The 25260-nt window shown below is 39.7% G+C and overlaps 1 protein-coding gene across 8 annotated transcripts in view; it reads left to right on the forward strand.

Annotated features, from left to right (window-relative positions):
• LOC131080024 (serine/threonine-protein kinase EDR1) overlaps positions 1–25260 on the forward strand; it is a 304024-nt gene that overhangs the window by 126367 nt on the left and 152397 nt on the right. For all 8 annotated transcript variants that reach the window (XR_009114112.2, XR_009114111.2, XM_058018115.2 and 5 more), the window contains one exon: positions 12930–13028. Coding sequence is in view for 6 of the 8 variants with exons in the window: in XM_058018115.2 (XP_057874098.1) it covers positions 12930–13028 (99 nt within the window). In the remaining 2 variants the exon portion in view is untranslated. The remainder of the gene's footprint in view (positions 1–12929; positions 13029–25260) is intronic.

Raw genomic sequence — 25260 nt, forward strand, 5'->3', positions numbered from 1 at the left:
GCTGTCTAAAGGATTAATCATTTGGTAGCAAATCATTCTTATATACAAATCGCACCCTTCTCTAATTGCTGAAACTTAACTATCCTTAATTGTGTCTTTTAGAGTATGTCCATTAGTCAAATACTCTATATCGCACCCCTTTGATATATTCTTGACAGATTTGTCTGAGTATTGGCTAAAGTTGATTGCTGCTTATTGCATTTCTTTTATCAAACATTGGTTACTCGTCCCATAACAATTAGGCTTAGTACATTCTTTGTGATTATTACTATTTGTTATCTTTATTTGCGTCTAATCGATGCCTTTGTCATCTTTATCTTCATAGGCGATGAATAGACAATTTTAGTGGACGCCGATATTATTATACTTGGTCTTGGTAATTCGCATGCTTGGATGCGAATTGTAGCCTTTGACTCGTCCTTGAGTAATTATTCATTTTTTCATATTACTCTACATAGCTAATTGTATTTCCAGGTATGAAGATTATGTGTCAATATGATTAATGGTATGAATACCGTATTTGAAGATGACTGACAATGGTTGTGTTAATTGAGATGTATCGATAGTTTTCATCCAACTCTACTTTCACAACCCCGTCTTTTTAAGAGACTTCTCCAAACCGAAGGATCATGCAATGTCCCTTTTGAAAGATAACCTTTCAAACTATCGTGCCTTATATTGGAAGCATACCGAAATAATAAGCTATATATACAAATCGTACCATTCCATTCATTATCACTAATAAGTATTAATTAAATAATAATATTTAATAAATAAATAAATAAATTTAAATAATTATATGTTGATAATTATTTTATTAAATAATAATAATAATTGTTTATTTAGGATATATAACGATGAAGGAGGGGTCATGACATATTTTCACAGTTCATGTGATCCGGATTGTTGTCCGAATGTTTTTGTAAGCTAGTGAGACTTCCTGTAAGCTAGTGAGCCTTCCCTTAAGGTTGTAGCCTTCTTGGGTTTCTTATTTTGATTAGTGAGCTCTAGGCAGTGTGCCTTCCCCCATTGTAATATTCACATTTACTCCTAATATTGTATTATTTCATTGTGGGTAGGTTCCCACCGTGATTTTTCCCTTAACCGGGTTTTCCACGTCAAAAATCTTGGTGTTATGTGTGTCATTGATGTGGTGTTGTTTCATGCTTTGACTGTTAATTATTAGATCAGTCTTGTGGTTTAAGTTGCAGTAAGTTTTTGTGCAAACTGATTCCCCCCCCTCTTAGTTTGTTGCATTGTTGCCAACAATATATATATATATATATATATATATATATATATATATACATATTATATGTAAAAATTTAAAGAAATATTCAGAATTATAAAACTAAATACATTTGATAGTATGCTACTTCATCATTGATTAATGTGTGACAAAACACAATGATAGAAGGGTTGCTTTTAGGGTTTTTAATTGCACAAGAAGGTCAAATATGTATGTTTTTGTTATGTTTTGGCGCTCAGTGCCTTTGTATACGCCCGGGTTCGTACCGCAGTGCCTTTTGATACACTTGGGTTCATACCTCAGTTCGTACCTGGTGAACCCAAACGCTTGGGTATGTACCCAAGAGGAACCTCAGGCGATCCCAGACTCGAGCGAACCTGGTTCAAGTACACAGGCCAAAACAGGCAAACCCGATAACACAACAATTGATCTAATTTGCCTTAGACATTCCACTGAATGATGATAACTATATTTACACCTTGCATACAATGATATTGCTACTTTGACATTAATAACAATCATCTCACCTTTTCATCAATAATAATGATACCTTCTTTCAACATCAATGAAAACCTTATCTTCACTCGTTTGACATCAATGACAATATTTCCAACATTCATATTCTTCTTCATCAAAAGCATCAAGGTCAACATCGACGTTTTGTCATGTCCCCCCCTTGATCGTTATATATATACTAAATGAAGTAATTATTAATTAGCATTAGTAATTACTATGGAAATGTTTATCTGAATATTTATTAATTAAATATCTATTACTAATAAAATTCTTAAAATATTCAAATAAAAATAAATTGATATTATAAGTATTATGAACCTAATCTACATATTACTAATTTTAAACACAATTTATATATTTAATAAAGATGATAATACAATAATCAAGGAAGTGCAAGGCAGTGATGAAAAGATCTCAGATATGTTATTGATAGTATAAAACAGAGGACAACGACCACATATAAAAATCAACAATTTAGAGTCAATAGACAACAATTAATAAAATGGCATGATTGTATTATGAAGATCAGTAATGAGAGGACAGCAACTAAGTAAAACTTGAACAACAATTGAAGTCATAATATGTAGTGATTAGATAGAAGCAACAATAAATTAATTACAAAGGATTTAACAGCAATGAATGTTAAAGAACAAACATAAATAAGATCCTTGCACCTGGCTGGACAATTCCATAAGATTACTTTAAAGACAAATATGCCAGCCGACTGTTTGGTTAAGAATGATTTAATAAGGGATTGATCACACCTACACAACAATATGTAATTAAGGTTACGGAGTTAGAAAGTGGCGACTTGTTTAGCTGCGATTTCATTAATCAAGAGTCCCAAATAATTATCGATGAGTTCCTTGACAAATGCCATTAGAGCAGTTGTGATTAATTAAGGATTACAAGAATCCGTTTGCCAAGAGGTATGACTTTTCCTCAGTGATCTTTCCTTACAAGGGTGGGGGTATATAAGACCCGCCATCATTCTTCAAGGGTAGGGGGAGAGTTTAATTTTATGGAATGACTCTAGTAGAGCATTTGACCAAGTATCAATGACCACATAAAACGGGAAAATAAGGAATTGGGAGGTAAGGAATGCTGAAGGATATACAAGGGGTGATCACTAAGAAAGATCACTGAAGAATCATACCTGGGTATAAACATTAAGGCCAGGTAGTCGTAAGACATCCAATACAGGTATGATGTAATCGTGGGAAATAAAGTATACAATTCTGAATTATCTATATTAATTTAGTTATATGGTGATAGTAATAGTTATGAGTCATTCATTATATATATATATATATATATATATATATATATATAGGAGGGAATTAGGAGAGAAGATAGGAGATATTAATAATCTGGCAGTATCGATCAGATCAGATCAGAACTGTTATTGAGTCACAGGCAGACATCTTTGTTCTTGATGGTATGCGTGGGATGTGCTTAATATATAATGTGTGTTATGGAGGATTTAATGGTAATATTTAAGGATAATACTAATACAGTCTATAATTCGTAAGGCACTCATAATACTTAACCCACCTACAGTGGCAGACCAGATCTGACGCATGTCAGATCTGTCTGCTACTACAGCTACTAGGTAGAACTATGATTAGTGTTTTAGTAAATTGCAGTGGTGGAATATAATTTGATTTATTTAATATATATTAGGGTTGATCAGTTAAATAATATTCTATAAAGTACTACTTTGCAGTAAAACATATAGTGTAATACAATCTGATAATATATATATATATATATATATATAGAGAGAGAGAGAGAGAGAGAGAGAGAGAGAGAGAGAGAGAGAGATTTGAATGAACAAGTAAATGTGAGATTATAAATCTGATTGAATTATCAATTCAATATTAGGAAGAAGATTATTTTAACACTGATTGAATTCAGGTTAAGATAGTTTTTGTTTCCTAATCAATGTAGTTTAAGTCATAGGTATGTTGAGATGGAGTGATTGTGGTCAAAATAGGTCTAAACCTAATAGGGGACATTACACGTTTGGTACCGTTTCATGTGGACCACAATTAGTTGAATTGCCACTCTCGCTAGCAGTGTCAAGTGCAGAAGTTGCCTCATCTATAGAGACTTTGGGAAGTGGTGCAATTGAAGCATCTAAATCAGCATGCTGATGGATTAGTTCCTGATTGTTTGTCACACCGATATTTTGATAAGACATGAACTGTATATAGATGAAATTTACTTTTTTTTTTTTGCACCGAAACTGTTGCGATTGATCGAGTGGATGGAGTATCTAGTCCAATTTTGCTTAGCTGAAGAAGAATTGGCTACCTATTGAGTTTGTAGACAACATTTAGTATTTAATTCAGGAAAGAAATCTTAAAACATAAGTTATAAAATTATATTATTTTAAAATATAATATATAGGAGATAGCATGGAATGAAAAATGAGAAAAATAAAAACTAAAAGGATACATACTCGAGAGAGAATTTTAATTGCCAGAGGATGAAAGTAAATGGACTGTTGACCCTGTGGATACCACCACTCATCAACACTTTTCCTATATTTGTAAATAAGAGCATAAACATCATCATTTTTTGAATGTAACTTTCCGAATGAAGCGTTATAGCTAAGGACAACCTCCCCACCTCTGTAAGGTGGAACCCTCCTCGACAATGAAATGCCTCTTTGCTAACACTTTGGCGACAAAGAAGATGCTAAGAGATGTAAGGGGATGGCCATCTTCTTTCAACAGTCAATGATACTATGCATAATTTTAAAAATTATTTCCATTGGGTCATGTTCCTTGGCTTTTGTTATTGCTCATACGTTCTCTACCATGGAGTGCATACCATCATAAATTTTACCCCAACTTGAGTGATTGGTATTAGTATACTTAATCATGCTCATGTGGCCTCAATGAAATTTAAAACATATTTTATAGGAGCCCACCACTCATCATCTAGGATCGACGCTTTTTCTTTTTGGGCTCCTATTGTGCTTTGCTGTATCCATGTACTTCCTAAGTTGTTGATGACCATAGAACTCAGGGCCTCTTGCACCTTCACAAGTCGTCTTAAGATAATTGTGTAAGATGCAAATCATGTCTTGATAACCTAACATGGTATGAAAAAAATACACGTCACATATTAACAATAAAGAACAAAAATTAAAAAGTATGTTAAAAAATAAAATAAAAATTACCTTCAGCAACTGTAACTTGGCGGTGATCTTGAATATGGTTTGTGACTGATGATAATTAGTCACAAATATTTAGATCTGCTCGCTCTTTGTGTAGATTCGTTTGACTCACTCAATTTGTTTGCCAATCTTTTGCAATATCAAATTGAGCGAGTGGATTGCACATGGTGTCCAAAAATTGGGACTACATGTAGCCTCCACTATAGACCTAAGTACCCTACAATTTTTAGCATTGTCTGTTATGACTTTGACAACATTTTCATGCCCCACCATTTCAATGCCTTCAATGAGTATATTGCCAATGAAAGTTGCATCTTTTACCTGCCCCTCACAATTCACTACCTTCAAAAAGATCGCCCTTTTAGGCGACACTGCTATAACATTGAAAAATTGCCCCTACCAAAATTCCCCTAAAAATGCCCCATAAAATGCCCTCATTATGCCATCATTACGCCCCTACAAAAATGCCCCTAAAAATGCCTACAAAAATTCCCCTAAAAATTCCCCATAAAAATGCCCCATAAAATGCCTTGGTAAAGCAAACTAATTAGCAGCCATAACCCTATCCGAATTAAGCCTTGTCGGTAGGACAGAAACCATAAACCTCCTTGTCGGATGCTCAGACCAGATTAGTTACCAGAATGAAAGCATGCTCGAACCGTTTCTCGATCTCCCTGGTTCCCATAAAATAGTAGGGCAGCTGAAGAATGTTAGGTAGCTCCTTCCTAGTTATCGCCCAATCAATCGAGGGTGAATGCTGGATGGACGTTATAGAACTATCCCGGGATTTTTTTGCAATCTTTTCATTGATCAGAAATGATGGATTTACCTGTTTTGGGCCATGTATCCTTGATTACTATGAACGATGTCTGTACTGAAGCTTTCTCATTTGCCAATAAGCTAGTTCTCACCTTTTCATACCCATAGGGCGAGGACTAACATAATCAAGAGATGTATTACAAAGGGTATTCACCATATCCGACCAATAAGGTGATTTAACAATGTTGAAAGGAAGCCCATTCCCAGAAATGCAATGAGCAATGGTCTTATTTGCAATGCTCTCACTTTGTTTTTAAAGGCCTTGTCCCATGGGCCTCATTTTGATGAATCTAAAACATTCTCTTCTTCAAAAGATGGTGGCATTGGCATGAAAGGATGTGGGCCAGCTGGTTGTATGAAGCCAGTATGAGGTTTTTGCAATATTTTCTTGGCAAGAGGATGTGCAAGTCTTTCATCTATTAATTCTCATGTTGGCATCCTCTTGTTTTTCAATATAAGTCAATATTTGTTCCTTTGGCAACACTTTTTTGTATTGCCTTAGAGAAAGTTTGATTCCTTTTAAAGGGATGTTGCATAAGTCAGCGTTCACTTGAAAATATGAGCTCTTATGCTCTTTTCAATGTTGGCTACAATGCTGAAGAAACCCCCACCACTAGGAATTTGTTGAATCATTGTTGTATGTCACCAAAGAGGCGACACGGTGTCAATTTTAAAAGAACTGTCTTCATATCGGGCATATTAATATAATATTATCATTATTTATATAATGGTCATCTTAGTTGTCATCTTTAGCTATTTTTAGAATCGTAGAGTTAGAATAGCTTGTCACTATTTTTAGCTTTCATTTTAGCTTCAGTTAATTGATTGTTTCTTTTTAGAAACATTGTCATGTAATCTCTATTTAAGGAGCCTTCGTTTCCTCTGTTTAATATCTAATTATCTGAATATGGTATTAGAGCGGGAGCCGGTCTGGGTCCGACTCCCTCACGGGAGGACCTAGGATTTTGGGAGGGTTTAATAATTTGCAATGAATTTTCGAAATTCAAAGGCAGATCGTGTTGTTTTTGTGGGTGTTTTTTTTGTTAAGTCTATAATTCGGGATTTTCAATTGCATGAGACCTAGTTGAGCCCATGAATAATTTTTTCGTGGGTTTGTAAAGGTTTTTGAACCCTTATTTCTGTGTAAGTTGAGGGTTTTTAAAACAAATTTCTTCCAGCATCGTGTGGTTCTGATTTTCGAGGATTCGTGGATCTGTTATTTCCTCATGAAGGGTTTGTTTTGTGCACTGCGATGAGGATTTTTGGGTTTCTGTTTTATTATTTGTGCAGATTTTTTTGAAGGAAAATCGTGTCTCAATCAGACTTATGCGATGGATTTGTTTTCTGATTGGGTTCCATTTTTCCTCCCACCTTATTTTAGATGTTGTTCTTCCTTTTTGCACAATTTTGGTCTGTCTTGCATCTTATTTTCATGCAATGAAATTCGTGTTTGAGTTGCTGTTTTTCTGTGGCAGATTTGCCGGGTGTTTTTCGCGAAGGTCTCATGAAGGATTTTCGAAGGGTTTTTCTGCCGCGTGTTTTGCATGCAAATTTTTTTTGACGTTTTTTGTGGCTTTTCTCTGCTTGAGGGTGTATTTGAGGCACGGGTCTTTTTTCTGGATGTGACTGGTGTTTCTCTTGCACAACGTTTTTCAGGCTGCGCTCTTTTTGGGTTTTCTCTTTGTGTGACAACGTTGTTTCTTCCCATGTTTGGCTTATTCATAGTTTGTTCCAGACCTGACCTAGGGTTTCTTGCTGATTCAATGTGTTTTTTTTGGTGGCCAAACTTTCGTTTGAGGGCTTTTGTAATTTTTTGTCCTTAAAAAAATAAAATTATTTGTGGGTTTTTTAATATTTTTTTGTCTTTAAAAAAATCATTTGTGGGTTATTAATAATATTTTGTCCTTAAAAAATTGTTCGTGGGGTTTATAATTTTTTGTCCTTAAAAAAATGTTTCTGTGTTTTGTAAATTTTTCCCTTAAAAAATATTTTTAAGATTTTGTAATTTTTTCCTTAAAAAAATTATAGTCTGGGTTTATAATTTTTTCTTAAAACATTATTGGTGGGTTTTTTCGATTTTCTCCTCAAAAATCGTGTCTAGGTTTTGCATAATTTTGTCCTCAAATCGAGGTTTGTGTTGTTTGGAGGTTTTTCTAAATTTTTCCACAAAAAACTATGATGGGTGTTCTTGTTTTAGGGTTTTTAATGTTTTCTTTGAAAAAACGATGATTTGTAACTTCAGTTTTCTAGGTTTAACGGTTTTTCCACACAAATTGTGGGTTCTTGGAGTTTGTTTTGGGTCGCACCTCGAGTTGTTGGGGTGAGGAACTGCAACAATGGTTTCTTGTAGTTTGTTTTGGAGTTCGTATGGCATATAGTGCTTAGTGCTCATCTGTAAAAAAATTGGCTGTTTTTGCTAAAATTGTGTCTATTGTTTTTTGGAGGGTTTCCCCTTTTTTTTTCAAAATCATGGTTTCAGTTTGAGAATTTGTTCTTGATATCTTTGGCTATAGGGAGGGAGAGTTTTGTTTCCGAACATGAGGTTGGAAAGATTCTGGTACTCTCGGTCATTAACATTCTGCAGATCCAAGGAGGGTCTCAGTAGCAAGAGAGTGTTTTGAGTAGAAGGGGCAGCTTTGTTTGCATTTGTGATCAAAAGATCTGCAGTGTCTTCTGTAATGTAGTTAGTATGATGACCATTAAGGGAGGCTATTAATATAATATTATATTATTTTTATAATGGTCATCTAAGTTGTCATCTTTAGCTATTTTTAGAGTCTTAGAGTTAAAATAGCTTGTTGCTATTTTTAGCTTTTTTCTAAGCTTCAGTTAGCTGATTGTTTTTTTAGAAACATTGTCATGTAATCACTATTTAAGGAGCCTTCCTCTCCTCTATTTAATGTCGATCTATTTGATAAGAGCAACCGAACTTGCACCTCCAACCATTTTGTATGAACCTAAAATAAAGAAACTATAATTGGCAACACTACACTTGGAAAAATAAAATTAGAAAAAAACTTGAAATTTAAAAACAGAAGTTGAAATTTGTTGAAAAAATTACTGAAAACTTGAAAAAAATTGAAAGATTTACTCACTTTTGATTGGTAAATCTTCCTTGTGCAACAATTCCTTAGATTTTGGTGTACATCTTACTCTTTTGTAGCCCTCATAGTTGAAAGAGAAATGGAGCAACCCTCTAACCAAATAATGGTAGCTTGCAGGGAAAAATGCTCGTTTTCATAGTTTGTGTTTGTCAAATGACTTGCAAAAATCCAATAGAATCACTTAAGGGTGAATGCATGCATTGAGGGAGGGCAAGATAAAAAAATGTTTTTTCTTGGTTAAGAGAATTGCCTTTTTGGGCATCCGATGGCATGGGTATGCCTGGTTTTACCTTGTGTAGAACCGAGGTACCACCTCAATGGTCGGGTATGTTCTGCGTCTATGGCACGTAGGCACCACCCTTGGCATACTCGGGGGCATACCTATACTGGATTGGGACCTGTACTGTTCTGTTAGACGGAGCCGGCCTTTGGTACAAGTACGTTGTAACACAGGGAAGAAATGAAGATAAATATGCGTTAATGATAGTTAGTAGAAGAGCGAACATATAGGTATGGTGTTCTTGGAGTTGATAGTGAAAGTAACAAACTTGTGAAATTTCTTTTTAATGAAGTGGTTAGTGTTGTATTGTGGCTGAAACAATCTATTTGTGTTTAAGGGTTTGGGCAAGAAGAATGTTTTAAACTTTAAAGAAACACTTTCACTTATTTCCAAAATAGAAAAATGACTATAATATTTATTTGATGATTTTTGAGAGAAAATTTGACAAATGGCAAATGTACTTATGGCCTAGATTAGCATTGCTTTTTGGTGATTAATTTGGGGGCATGGAAGAGGATACGAGAGTAGCCCAATGAAAAAGCTCATGCGTTTTATGTAGAAGCACGGGAATCCACAAATACATGGAATTTGTCTAGGAAAGTAGCCCGATAATGAGACAAAGACCAAGAAGTTAAAATAAGACAATGACAAATTTTAATAAGCCAAAGATTAGCTAAGATGGCTTGTCACAAATATATGTATACAACTAATGCTTCTTTGAAACAGCAAGAGAAGCATCAGATATATGCAGCAATGAGCATTATAGATGTGACTTGTTAGAAGTTGTCAACATCAGAGTTGGAAAAGTCAGATTCGCCACGGACTTGGCAGCCCAAGAAATTGGACTCGGACTTGAACTTGGCAAAAACTCGGGAAAGGACTCGGCGAAAAAAAAACAAACGTAGTTTTACAAAAAAAACAAAAAGAAATTAATGCATTTAGTGAACATAAAAGCCATAATTGGAACATTACACATGTCATATGATCTCCAAACACTCAAAAATTGAAATTTCATCATTCATACTCGTAGTTTCAAACTTTAAAATGTATAATAGCAGCATAAGTTTATAAATGTTTATAAAATTACATATAATGAAATGTCCAAATGTGAAAAACAACAATGAACAATCTAAAGAGAAGGCTACATCTTCCTCTTTGCTCTCCTAATAAACTAATGAAAAATCCTTACCTAGATCTCTTTTGCTGTTTTGATCTTGTTTCCTCTCATTCTTAAAACGCTACAAACCTGTTTTGCGCAAATAAGAATGGGAAATGTGTGAAAAATTAAAAAAAAAACCACTTTTTAATGTGGCTGGGTGTCTTTCTGTGCGTCACGAGTCTTTAAGTCGGACTCGGGCGAGTCCTTGGCACAGATTCGCGAGTCTTGTGCCAGGACTCGTCTGGACTTGGCTCGCGAGGCCTTGGTGAGTCGACTTGGCCTGCCAATAGACGCGAGTCTTGGCGAGTCTGTGGTGAGTCCCATGAGTCTTTCGACTATGGTCAACATTTACATTAATATGTACATAAGAAAAAATATTGTTTGTAACACATAGATGTATTGTAATAGAAGTATCAAATTATAGATTAAATTTATTCAGCACATTGGCTTTTGGACCAGCTCTTAGTAACCATGATAAAATGTGACAATTGGGAGGATAAGGGTTACTTCTCTTTGAAAGATTGCTGAGTTGCCATGATGCATAAGAAGAAGCTTGAGGCTTGAAAATAGTTCTTGAGTGGGTTCCTTTGCTGACACTACTTTTTTGTAGAAAGGTCTCTCACACATATTAACTTGGGAGAAGGGGAGACAAACCTATGCAGGGACAAGAACTGTGAAATCCACAGTGGGGTTGGAAGTTGGTTTTCCTTGTTGGATCAAAAGTCCTAATTATTGATAAACATAATCTATAGTTTGAAGGCTGTATGCTGTTCTTGTTTGGTGTTGAAAACAGCCACATGAAATATCTCTTTGACAACATGAGAATATTGAATAGGATGATTACATTCTAGTTTCCTTTGATCTATGATCTGAGTATTTTAGGCTAGGGTAGGCTTGCAGAACGTACAGGTCAAAGGCGTTCCCTCTGATATCCTGTGTTCGATTTCTGATACCATGAATGAGTGTTTAGGCTGTGCATCCAGTTTAGATGGTAGACAATCTGTGCTTTTCATTGAAAAATTGACCTGGAAATGGTTTGATGGGCATTGTATTGCTAGACAGTGTGGAGTTCCTCCTTGGTCTGATTTCTGTCCTGAAATTCTGTAATGAGGGGGAAGGGTGAGGGGAGGATGAGAGGTGAGCATGGCCAGCCTGGGGTTGACTTTTATGGCAGATCCATCCATGGGAGAAATGGGTTAGGCTAAAGATTAAATAGAGATGTTCTCTGGTTTGCCGGTAGATGTTGTCTGGTTCTTGTTGAACTCTTTTTCAAAGCATACTCTATTATGGCTTAGCAAAAGAACTTAAGAGAACATCAGTGTGACAAGATAATGATTGGCAAGAGGATATGCGAAAATTTGGCTGCAGTATTGAAATTTGAAAAAGAAAGGTTGGAAAATATTTTGGACCTTGAATATCAGGAAAATGGAAGCTCATGGAGAAAACTGACTATTAGAAATTTTGTAATATGGTCGATATATATTGAATACACCCTTGGCAGAGCATATCTTCAATATCAGATATGCCATACTTGTGTGTTGTTGGATAAGTGCTGGAAGCTGTTAAATCAACCAAGTGAAAGAAATCAGTGGGATCACAAGAAACGGCAAATCCAGAGAAATCATCAAATGATACTGCAGATTCATTGGCAGAGCAGCAGGAAGGCAGTTAACTGGTACCCCTGGAGCTGAGTTTAGTTGATGACCTTACACCTACAGCAGATCTAACAGGAGCAGCATTTTGAGAAATATACTGCACAACCTTTCCTGTAGCTAGTTGGGGAACTGGCCTTTTGTTGTAGTGGGGTAGAAGTGTAGGAAGGAAATTGATACTTGGTTTATTTTCCTTATATCAGCATCAAGTAGTATAATGCTATAATTGTGCTTGGAAATCACTTATAATAGAGTTTGAGTTTAATTTGGAAAGGTTATCACCAAAGGCTGTAACTGTTCGTCATTTACAAGAGCACTATGTACGAAATAGATTCATCTTTGTGTGGCAATACATTATGTTTTTTCCTTTCGTTTCTACTATTTGCTACTGTCAATTGAATCAACAAATTGATTTTTTCTCTGTGCTGAAAACCATAGAACCTTTAGCATGTTGTCACAGCTTAGAATCAAGAGCATTGCATACAGTATCTGGTTCCCTTATGTGAATTCTTCTTGCTCTCTTGAAATGATGGTTGGAAGGACCTGCTTAACTCTTTCTGTTATACCCTTTCATATGATTTAATAGGCAGTGCTGCACAGATAAATGGGTTTAAAATTTGAATGCAACAAATGATCTAGTGTCTGTTTATATAGTATAAAGTTAAAAGATCTAATAGAATCTTTTCTGATTTTTGGCATGCGTGTAGTTTAGGGGAAACTGTTTTGATTTAAATGTCTTTTTTATAATGGAAACAATGTTTTGAAGACATGTGTAATCTGAAATTGTGATTATTATATGACTAGTTGTGAAAATTTTGGGTTACCATTTCTAGTAATCTTTTGGACCATTTATCAGTTTTGTTGAACTTCATACTTAGACTTCTCAATATGAACTAGAATAGGCTTTAAATTTTTGAGAAGTAAAGGACTTTGATTGACTGACTATTTATTTTTATGTTGCAGTCCTGATCAGTCCCCTCAGCATAACATTGCTATAAGGAAGACTTTGGCAATGCCTGGACAACGTTTAGTTTCCTCTCCCCTTACCGGTGGAAATGAAAGGTTTTTATTCTCTGTTGTTTAGGCTTTTAGTTAGTTTTGAAAAACGTGTTATTCAGATAATATTTAGAAATATTATGCATTTAATTCGTCAAATCAAAATCTCTGTTTGACTATGGTCAAAATATTATTCATGATAAATGTTTGTGTAGCTTTTTCAATAACTAGTTTATGTATCTGACATTTTAATATTTTCTTGTGATCTTTCAAAATTGACCTTGATCTAGAAGATAGATAAAAGTGCAGTTCTCTTAATAGTGAGAATATCAGAATTATTAATGTGAAGTAGAGTTTTTCTTATAATGATTTGTGACTAAATGTTGTGAGCTTATTTTAACTCTCTTGATCAAAGTCTAACGGGTTCATTAATCTTTCCTCTAATAGCTGAGATTGATGTTTTGAAGTTGAATGGAGCTGTGAAAATGTAAGCGTGATTCCTAAGAGGATAGTGAAGAATGTAAACAATGAATATAAAACGATACTGGATGGATATTATTTGTCAATGTTATTTGAGGCTCTTGACTCTTGAAGAACTTTGTACAGATATGGTTATGAGTAGTGGATGCTTTGAGAAGATCTAAGATAGAAATTTGGGTTGGAGTTTCTTTGAGATTTTTAATGAGGTTGTACTGTTTTTAGGAGTAGGCAACAGAAGTCCTTGGACAATGATTTTGGTACGTCTAGTTATGGCAGCACAATCTACGGTTTTAATTTTGATGCGTGTGACATGGTTGTTGGACTACTCAATGTGACTAACAACTGCATCATAGGAATGAAAAGCTTTGTTTTAACTGACATTATTGATTATTGGTTTGGGCATTTTGACCTTCACTTGGAAATAGATCTTGGTATATCCGTACTTTATAGTTTCTTGATGTACATGCACTTTCCCTCGATTTCAACATCTCCTCTATCAATCAGATCTTGTATGTAATTTTTTGGTTTCATGCACCGATTGGTTGAATGTCCTCGGTTGTTGTGAAGTCCATAGTAATCATTCTCTGTACGATGTAGGTTTTGGTTTGGTTTCATGAAAGGATTTGATTAATGGAAAAATGATTATGTTTGCAAAAGCTAGTTTATGAAAAATAATTTCCAAAGATTGCCCCAAAGGAGTACATTGCCTTATTGTGATCTCTTGTTTATATTTCAGCCCCTAGGAATATAAATGTTGGGAGTACTTTGAACAGCGTGAATATCTTTGGAATTAGTATCTCCATAACTAACAATCTTTTTGTTTTTACTAAAGAACTTGGTTTTATTTAACTATGTTTTATTTCAATGATCTTTATCATAAAGTTTCACCAATCCTTTAGTGACAAGTGCTTTCTTGATGATTTGATCTAAAGGTATTAACACAATGAACTAGTAAAGGCCATTTTCTTGATTGAGGTTGGTGATGAATATAGTAACCAATTGTTTTTTCGAGATTGAATAAGGAACCTACTCGCTTTGCTTCTCCATCTTTGTAGAAATGATTCTGTTTATTTAGTGTTACATAATTCCATTATTGTAAGTACACATTGTTTGCCACATACGGGTAAACGATTAAATGCAGAAAGTAAATGCACATAACATAATGAGAATATATTAAAGAACTAGTCCCTATATTAATTCAATAGTCTATGAACATCAAGTGCTTATAACGTCACACCTCGATACGACTATCATGATCCTACTTCGAAGGAAAGGTATGCAATATATAATACCCGAAGGGGTGCGACCAACCGTCGTGTCCAACTGCCCTTCGGGAAGACTAACTGACTGCCGTAACCCACAATTATCGACGACAACATAACATAATACAACAACATAACATAATGATTATTCCCAACAACATCATCCCCCCCAAGAAAAGAAGTCGTTTCCGAACGACTTAATACAAAATAGAGATGAGGTTCATACACTAAACAGAATCAAGGTATAGAAGAAGAAGGGGGCTGAGGGGGCGTCCCTGTAGCAGCAGGTGGTAAGGCTGATGATAATGCTGGTGTCAGTCGTGCGCGCAGATTGTACACCTGCTGTGTCCTCGCCTGAAAACCCTTTTGTGCTACCATCTGATGCTCAAGTGCAGATTTCACCATTATTGCTCCACAAGTTCTTTTTTTTCCTTGACATCACAGTCCACTTGTGCCTAAACCAAACTTGTTTGCAAAACACACTTTTCAGTCTCAGCCTCCACCAACTGCTACTCAAATGATACTTTTCCCTAGCCAATTTGTCCTCGATAGCCACCCGCGCTGCCCTCGTGGCATCCAACTCCTGGGTAAGCTAAGCTAAGTCTCACGCTGCTACTACCTCCAACCTGGTGGTCAGCTCCTCCCGAGCCCTCTGTGCATCCACCAAGGCAACCTCACGTCCAGCCGAGACATACTCCGAGTTCCTCAAAGCGTACCATTCATGCCTGGAAGTGGCCACAACCCTCTGGCACAAAGGCTAGGAGACGCCTAAAATCCTCGATCACACTCCCCAAAGGCTGATAAATGAACTGAATAACTCCCTGGTGCCGTACGACTTCGCGTTCTTGCCATGCCTTCCTTCAAACTCTGTTTGTTCGCAACCTCCAAATCCATCTCCCTTTATGGCTTATGGCTTCCCCGCCAATGCTTAGCTTCAAGCTTCTTTCTCACAGTACGGAACAACCCCAACACTTACTGTGACTTCTTTGATGCCCTTCACCCAACTCAAAAAGTGTATTGTAGCGCAAAAATAAACTGGGGGTTTGGGGGCAGTGCCCCTAGCAGGGTCGAGGGGCAGTGCCCTCGCGGGGACTGTGGCAGCGCCCCAGCGGGGTCGAGGGACAGCGCCCCTCGCTGGGTCTGGGGGCATCGCCAACACCAATTTACAACCTTCAGAACCACATAGAAGTCCATGGCGCACATCATTTTTGTTGGAGTTTTGTTTTTTTAAGATGCCAAAAACTTTCTTCTCCACTCTAAATTTTTCAATATTCTAGCTCCACACTCCATCGAATAATTTTTCAATCTAGTCGGCGTTTTTGTTTTCACTATAATGTACCTGATGGCACCCCCAGCCATACAACAACCTCCCCGTATGGTCAACAACAACATTGAAATTGAACCTTGACACCTCCAATCGTACGACCACCTTCCTGTACGGTCAACACCCTCCTTACCGTACAAACACCCCTCCACCGTACGGACAACACGACGAACCGTCTAGCATACACACCGTGTAGTCCTCCTGTTGTACGCCCAACAGAAGTGACAGTTCGGTGTTGCACAGAGAAAGGGGAAATAATTATACTTTGTCCAATGCAAGTGACAAAAGGAGATTTTACTTGCCGAAGAAATAACCTGTGGATTCGCACTTGTAAAAAGCAATTATATTGATAATGAACGCACAATAGATTACACCGACTTCGACAAAAGAAGAATAGGGTGAGGAGTTGTCGGTGCATTTTTTCTTTCCACGTGCCATCACCACAGTTTATCCCTGTTGTGCTGTGGTATTTTTCCTTTCACCTTTTTTTTTTAAAAACCGCCGCCGCTGTCACCGTGCTCCTTCAGGCCTACGATGGTATTTCGCCGCCGGTGACCTCCATCGACGGTGGTTCAACAGTACAGTGGTCTCACGTATGATGGCCCCCCCCCGACGGTGGTTCTACCACACGATGGTCACCGACGGTGGTTCCATCGTACGAGGACCCCTGACGGTGGTCCCATTGCATGGCGGTTCCACCATGGCCACCGATTTTTTTTTTATTTATTTTTTTTCAATTTTTTAATTTTTATTTTTAATTTTTTTAATTTCCTAATCTAATTGTCTCGAGAGTATTGGGCTCGGGTCCCGTGCCTCTGGGATCGTCCTTCATCCTTCTCGGTTTGCTTGGCCCGAGAGTCTCCCGCTTTGGTCCCGTGCCTCTCGAGTTGCTTGCCCGGCCTCTCGAGTCCCCTTCCATCCTCTCGGGTCTCCCTCCGGACTCTTGGGTGTCCTTCTGGCCTCTCGGGTCCCCTGCGCGCTTCTCATGGTAGGGTTTCAATTTGGACTCGTTGATGGCAAGTCTATTTTCAATGGCCATCCGAAGACTTGGAACCATAAATTCTACAAGGACCACGGTCTCCTTCCCGTACATAAGAAGAAGAAGAAGAATAAAGATTTTGAAGGCTGCGTCCATCCACACAGGGTTCTAGTCATCTCCGGCAAGGATGACCTTGGGATCACTTGCCTTTCCCAGATTTGTCTCCTTCAAATTGGCTTCTTGGTATTTAATAGGTGCGCCCTTCGGGAACTGGTGTGCGCGAGTGTCATTCACACAGGCCTCCCCTTCCTTGTACTCTTCATATTTTGGAGGAAATATATCTGGTTCTTCCTTGATACTCAATACATTGCACGAGGGTGTAAACAATTCATAATCCTCCATTTGCCAGTGGAAGAGGCCATTGAAGGAGTCCCCGTCATCCCTCGAGCATGCTTCCAGTTCTAACACCCGTCCGTCACTAGGTTCCATACGGTGTCCGTCTCCATCCTCACCCAACTGGTCTCCCTCAAATTCCGAGTTGGAGGAGGATGCCAACTCCTCACTTACCATCTGCGTACGGAGATCGATCACGTACTTCCTCCCCACGCTTTCCAAGGAAAGCGTATTCCGCTTCCAGTTATGATTCGCCTTTGCTGCAATGAGCCACCCACGTCCGAGAATGGTGTCGTACCCTTTCTGCTTCAGTGGAATCACTACAAAATCTAGCACGAATGGCTGCGTGCCAATCATCACCTGTTGGCCCACGAGGGTACCGAGGGGTTTAATCTCGTGTTGATCTGCCCCTAGCAGGTTGAACATGGGGGGCCACAACGTAGGCTTTCCCAGTTTTTTCCATGTCTCTTCTGGGAGCACATTTATTCCTGACCCTCCGTCCACAATGGTGTCCGTCAAGGTAGTCCCCAGGATGCCCATTTCTACAACCGCCGGGTGGCGTTCGCTGTTGACTACTAACAACATAGGGTCGACTGTGGGGCTTACGACCTCCCTTGTTTTGGCTTGTGTGGGTACGGAGTTCAAGATAGCCGATTTCAACTGTGGTATGGTTTCCAGGACGTCTGGAATCTTCACGGGTACCTCTATTTGCAATATTTGCCGAAGGATTCTCTCTTCTCCCTTCGTCTGTGACGGGCTTGTGGCCTTGTGGCTGTTTTGCCCTTGTGCGGCCATTTCCTTTGTGATCTCGACCCTTGCTTCCCGCACTCTCTCGGTCTCCATGCAAGGATCTGGGTATGCGGCCTTTTTGGCTTGTGCCCTTGTGATTGCCAACACTTCTGCCTTCGTGGGTTTGATGTTCAAAAGGTTTATTGCTGGCTTCGGGCAATTTGCATCCTCATGGTCGCCTGGCCTACACCATCGACAGAGGTGTTGAGGGGTGGCTTCCTTCGTGCAATCCCGGGCGACGTGCCCCCACTGATTGCAGGCCCTACATTGGATCATTGGTTGGCCCTTGGCGTCATACTGGACACGGCTTCGGCTATTGTTATTGTTGTTATTCCTTCTGCCGCCGCATCTGTTGTCTTGGTAACCTCTAAATGATGCCGTTGTGTTGGTTTGCTGGGCCATACCCGCTGGTGTGGATGTTGTGGCCCGCTCGGTGAACAACACTTGCGTATTTCGGGTCTTCATATTGTATGGGCACTCCTTGATGGAGTGTCCCATTACTTGGCAAATTTCGCAAAAGGCCTTCTTCGGTCATGTACCCTTCGTATGTCCTCCCTCCTTGCACTCCATGCACCACACGTCTCCTTCAGTCCGGCTAGTAAAGCCTTTCATTGCTTTAAATTCCCTCATCATACGCTCCATGTCCCTTTGTAGGGCCGTCACTTTCTTTTTCGACTCCTCGTTACCGCTCTCATCAAAGGAAGAGTCATTTTCCTTGAAGGAGGACTTCCCCTTTTTCTTGGACATTTTGTATTCACTTTCTAAGTCCATAGCCCTATTGTATGCATCATCATATGACGAAGGAGGGACTATCTTCATTTTCTTCTTCAAACTGGGTTTTAGGCCTTCTACGAACCACCTCTTCTTGAGTCCGTCGGCCGTCTGACTCTCCATTTTCCCAATTAGCTCCTTTAGGTGCCTTCTGTAGGCACAAATTGATTCCTTTTGTCCTTGTTTCGTACTGTATATCTCTGTCACTATTTCATTATCATCCCGGAGTAGGCGGAACTCCTTCTCGAAGGCTTTCCACAGCGTGTCCCATGTGGCCACTGTAGTTTTATCAATATCCGAGTACCAGTCGATGGCAACTCTCCGTAATGTCGCTGGGAATTGCGTCGTCCATTCGTCCTGGTTTGTGACACCATTGGCCGCCCATATGGTTTCGCAGGTTCTGCAGTGCCTTACATGATCCTCCTCGTCGCCGGTGAATTTCGACAGCTTCTGCCTATTGGCCATTGATGGGGGTTGTGTCCCCAGAGGTGGCTATGTCTGTCATGCACCCGCGCCACTCCCTCCCACGCTAGTGGTGTTTCCTGTTTGGGTGAATGGGGGTACGGTGTTTTGTACGCGCGTGCTTGGTGTGATGGGTCCCAAGAGGGGGTCCTGTCTGTCGTGTGCCTGTGCCTCCTCCACACCTATTGTCGTACGGTTGCCCTCACCCTCTTTCTCACCCTCGTCCTCTGTTCGCTCCATTCGGTGGTCCTCCGTGCATGGCATAAGGGATAAGTTCCTGAATTGATCCCGGGTCTCATCGACCAGATTTCCTCGTAGCCTAGTTTCCTCCAAAAACTCTTCGTGGCTTCTCACCCTCCGGTGTTCTGGTGACGCGTAGAAATTTCCTTCGGCTTCTGCACCCTCCGTGACATCTCCTTGGTTCCCTTCGGGCAACCCTTCGGCAGGTCGTCCTTCGGCAAGTTGCTTGAGCCTCCGTCTACGTTCTACATGTTGTTCCAGAATCAAGGCCCTCTATGTGCCCTCCCACTCCTCACTTTGTGCCTTCTTATTTCTGTCCTTATTTAATAAGTTGGGCATTAATTCCCGTACATCTTCGTAAATAGCAACAACACATAAAAATAGAACACTTCTTTATTAATTCATTCCATCGGATACAATTTGTGTCAATAGTACGACACCATTATTATAATATAGAATGTTCTTTATTCCTCCTGGAGGTTCAGGGTTCAATTTCCCCTTGGCCTCTTGCCATCACGCTCGCTTCCGAGCGAGGATTGTTTTCTTCGTACTGTTGGAGGACCTATTGGTGTCGCTCCTCACGAGCAATCTCCTCCAGGCGAGTTTGTTGTGGCAGTGATGCCTGTGCAAGCAACCGAGGTAGGTGGTTCATCAACCGATTCGCTGCGGGGCTAACTTCCAGTGCGGTCCACATGACACTTGTTGGGACATCAGCCTTCGTGGCCTCTCTTTGGACGTAGGTCTCGATGGCCACCTGAAGCAGGATTGAGAATTCCCTCGTTGCAGTGTCTTCTCCGTCGTAAAGCTCCGTTTGCGCATCGTCGGCATCTGGGTTAATCTCACCAACGGGTAGGCCCGTCATGTCTGTACGCTATCCGCTCCTTCCTTTCTCGAGTATGTCTAGGCAGTGGCGCCAGATGTTTGCCACATATGGGTAAACGATTAAATGCATAAAGTAAATGCACAAAACATAATGAGAATATCTTAAAGAACTAGTCCCTGTATTAATTCAACAGTCCATGTACATCAAGTGCTTATAACATCACACCCCGATACGACTATCATGATCCTACTTCGAAGGAAAGGTATGCAATATATAATACCCGAAGGGGTGTGACCAACCGTCGCGTCCAACTGCCCTTCGGGAAGACTAACTGACTGCCGTAACCCACAATTGCCGACGACAACATAACATAATGATTATTCCCGACAACACACATTCAATGTTATGGGAGAATGTTAAACAAATATTACGGTGGGGTCTTCAAAGGTTGTGATGGATCCTTTAGGAAGTATTCTAATTAGACTCTAGTGGAGTAATCTAAAAAACTAATTGCCACCATATGCAACCTTTTCTGAAGACATTAGAATTTCATTGGCATTTTCTTTTGGGTGAGCCCCTTTTCTTGTATTTGTGAAACCTAGGATGTTCAAAGGAAGGGAAATGGGGATTCATTGTATTTCTTTATTAAACAAATGGGGGCACAACTCCTCAAGTTCATATATTTGTTTTTGGTTTCCTTCCTGTAATCTTTGGAGAGAATTTTTCATAGCTTGCTATTTTTGAGGAAATGTTGTGCTTGTGGGTGTTGATGATTGGGGGAATTATAAAGTTTGGTTGTTGATCTTGGGGTTATTGGTCACTGTGAAGGGTTGGATGTTGTGCAATCTGTGTGGGAGGCTAAACTTGATAGTTGTTTTCTTAACTGTTGAAATTGGACAAACACAATTTGGTTTCGGTCTTTAGGATCTTGTTGGAATTAATTTTCCTTTACCAAGGTTTATGTTGTTTGACTAAAGGTTTGTTTTATTATAGGCAATAGGATTGCCTGAAGTACCGTGTTTTGGATTTGAAGGGGTGCTTATTATGTTTGTCAAGTTTTCAAGTTTGTAATTTGAGGGAAGTTTTGAGTCCTATTTCTATGAGATGAATGGGAATGTTGTTTTTGTTTTCAAATAGGAATTGATCTGCCTGGGCACAACCATGTTCAGTTTTAAACAAACCAATGCTATCATCATCGTGTTCACTATGGTTTACAAGGCTATCATTGTCATAACCATTAATGATCTTTTTGGGATGGTCTTTGTTCAGAGGTTCTTCAAAATGGAATGAATTTAGATTTTTTTTGATGTTTGGTTTTTGATTACATCTACCTTGTAATTGTCATGTCGAATGCCATTAAGTTTGTCTTAATTTACTATTGGCGGTAAATTGCTGAAATATGAATAATACTTTGTTATATTTAGTTTAATAAATGGCAATGTAATGTTTTCGTAGGGGTTAGTTGGTAGTCGCTGACGGTTGGTATCTCCGCCAACCGCCGTGTGGTATATATATGTTATATTGTAACGGGAAGAGGATCACTATTGTTGTATCCAGTTTACATGTTGGAATAAAACCTACATCTTTTTCCCATAACTGTTATGTGAATCATATATGTTGTTATTGTTCATGTACCTGTTATTTTCTATTTACTTCTGGTAGTTTGAAAACCCATACCATGGGGAGTAAACATTATGGTGTCGTTGTCGATAGAAACTCGAGGCTCAATATGGCGGCAAGCGGTAGGCACGTATATTTGGCCGGTCATTTCAATAGCAATTACTATAATTGAAAGTGACAGCGAAGAAGTGTAGGTGGAAGTACAAAAGGATCAATTGACAGAAGACTTGGTAGACCTGTGTGAGGTTTCGGTCACCCAGTACGTGCAGAGGGAAGCTCGGGAGAGAGCGGTCCCTGAAGGCACTGTGTGTGGCAAACTCACATTGAATATCACTGTCATTGGTCTTCTCGAAAGTATTCGAAGGGTGTTGGTGCAAAATTTGATCGAACTACAAGACAAAATGGAGGAAAGCAGTCGCGAATGACGTCGACAACAAATATTGGAATGGTACGAAGAATGAAACCTTAGGGAAGAAGAGGAGAGGGATACGAGAAAACATTTTACCTCTGGCAATTAATGCCCCTATGGCTGAACAAAGATTGATGACGTACTAAGAATACCCTAGAGGTAGGGGAGGGATTAGTATGAAGATCTCTGCGTGTAAGAGATCGAAGTGAGCAGAGATGACGGTTACAGGAACTTGCTGAAGGCTTGGGGAGTCCGGAAAGTAGGAGTCCGAGTGTGAGTTGGAGCCGTAATCATGAGAGGCAAAGATCGTGTACGTGGAACCAGTTGGTAGAGGTTGCCAGGAACCTACCACTTCCAGACGTAGCGGAGGAAGATCTTGCTGACAAGGCCTCACACTCGATGTCGAGTGAAGAGTCCGGAATTGAGTACGAGAGCACTTTGTCCGTATAGGCGGTACACAGCAAAGGAGAAGAGCAGAACCAGGCAACTGAGGTTGCCGAAATTATGGAAATGAATCTGCAGAGAATTGCAAATTTATCCCTCACAGAAGAATTGTTGAGAGTAGGGGGGCCTGAGCCAAAGACCTCGGGGAGGAGGGAGTTGAGAAACGAGGGAAGTAACCATGGTGCAGAGGATGTAGACGATGGACACGTAGAGGGCTCGCATGTGGCTGAGAGTGCAAGCAAGGCACTAGAACGTGAAGAGCCAGACATTCCAATTTGGTCTTGGACACATGGTACGCTTCCATTTGGAAGGATGGTGACTCTCCCAACAAGTGCAGGAGTTGAGAGGCAAAATCACCCCAAGTTCAGAGAAGATAGATCGGATGATCCTGTAAAGCATTGCAAAACCTATGAAACCATATGGTTGTCGACGGGATAAGATGACACATGCTATCGGTTGAGATCATTTCTGGCCACGTTGAGAGGATCAACCATTGATTTGTTTACGAAGCTGAATATAGAGCAAACAAGCTCGTGGGAAAACTTGAAAAAGGCCTTTCAAGAAGAATTTAAAATTTTAAACTCCTGAGGGATGGCAATGAAATCGCAATGGAAATATATAATACCAAACAAGGGAAGAATGAAAGAAACTGTACAAGCTTAAAATCATTGGCTCAAGGAATTGTTGAAAAAAATGGAAAACAAGCCGATAGACGAATTGAAGATGCAGTGGCTTGTCGAGGGATTGGTCCCCTCTCTCAGGAAGCAGATGAAAGTTGTTCCTTTGTGATGGTACATCGATGTCTACAATTGGACGATGGATGGGGAAGAAAAAGACTAGCGATGATGATAGTACGGATGGAAGCAACGAGAAAGGGTCAAAAATCGTACAAGCCTACGGAGAGATATGATGCGAATAATGAAGGAATTGAAGGCAGAGAAAGAGAGAGCCAAGGGGAGAAAGGAAATATGGTGTACTGACTGCAAGGTAGAAGGTCATATCAAGGGCACCTGCTCGAAAAAACCATTCTCTGACATCTGTTAGGTACTGGGCCATTCCATCAAGGAATGCCCGTACAACTTGAAAATATGGAGCACACAAGTGCTCTTTGTCCAAGGGGAATAGCCTACCTCGCCAACCACACTACCCAAACCACCAACAAACTCAGATGCCTCGCCAGGAGGGTACCGTAATAATCAGCGAGGGAACAACTGGTCTATCAACAACATGCTGAGAAGCAAAATCTAGTACGATGCGAAAGGGAGACTGGTGATCCAGTGTCGGAAGTGCAACCAGTGGGGTCACTTAGCTCATGAATGCCAGAGCGGTAACAATAATGGGAGTTTGCTGTGTAAGTGGTGTGGACCGGGAAACCATGAGGACGTGGACTACTCAAAGCAAAAAGGAGTAAACATGCTGGACATAAAAGAGCCAGGTGAGGAAGTACTGGCGATCACCAGGCTCCAAACAAAAAAGGCACTGTACCTTGATCCATGTATGGAAAAGGAAAGACTCTGAGAGGCGAAGGCGGATGTCAAATGGGCAATGGTGGAAGAAAGAAAGGTCTCACATGAAGTCGCTAGTACTCCAGTATGGGCGGAGTCCGAAAAAAGTATAATGAGGCAGATGTTGCAAGCCACCGCACCTATATAGGCAGCAAACCTTCTACAAACTATGCAACAATTGAAGTTGGCCCTCAACAATGTAATCGAGGTTGAAACAGTCAGCCAGGAACACTGTGAACCAGCAATGAAATCACTTGGCAACCTAGCTATTGATCCCATGCTAATCACAATAGGGGTTGAAAGGAAGCCGACGGTTGTAGAGATGTAAATCATGGGACGAAAGTTGATCGATACTATCGTTGATAGAGGCTCTAAAGTAAATGTATTGCCCCAAGAGACCTGGAAGGGCTTTGGCATGCCAACGCTGATGGCCGCCAACCTTCGAACTGGTAGGTGTCGACCAATACGACAACAAACCTCTCAAGACACATGGCACAAAAGGTCATCATTGGCACTGAACTCTTCCTCCTGGACTTCGTGGTCATCTTGTTGCAAAGGAAAGCATACGATGCCCTCCTTGGAAGGGGTTGGTTGATTGCTGCCAAGGCGAACCATAATTGAAGAATAACATACTCCATCGAGAGAGAAGGGTAGAAGTATGTCATTGATCTAAAGAATCAGGTCGTAAGTGAAGAGTTGGCATCCTCCGGTTTGAACTCTGACGACTCTAATGACTATGAATGGGGTTCTAAGGACAGAAAAAGGAAGATGGAACCCAATGAGGAAGGGGTGCTAGA

Source organism: Cryptomeria japonica, chromosome 3 (assembly GCF_030272615.1).
Source record: "Cryptomeria japonica chromosome 3, Sugi_1.0, whole genome shotgun sequence".
Taxonomy (NCBI): domain Eukaryota; kingdom Viridiplantae; phylum Streptophyta; class Pinopsida; order Cupressales; family Cupressaceae; genus Cryptomeria; species Cryptomeria japonica.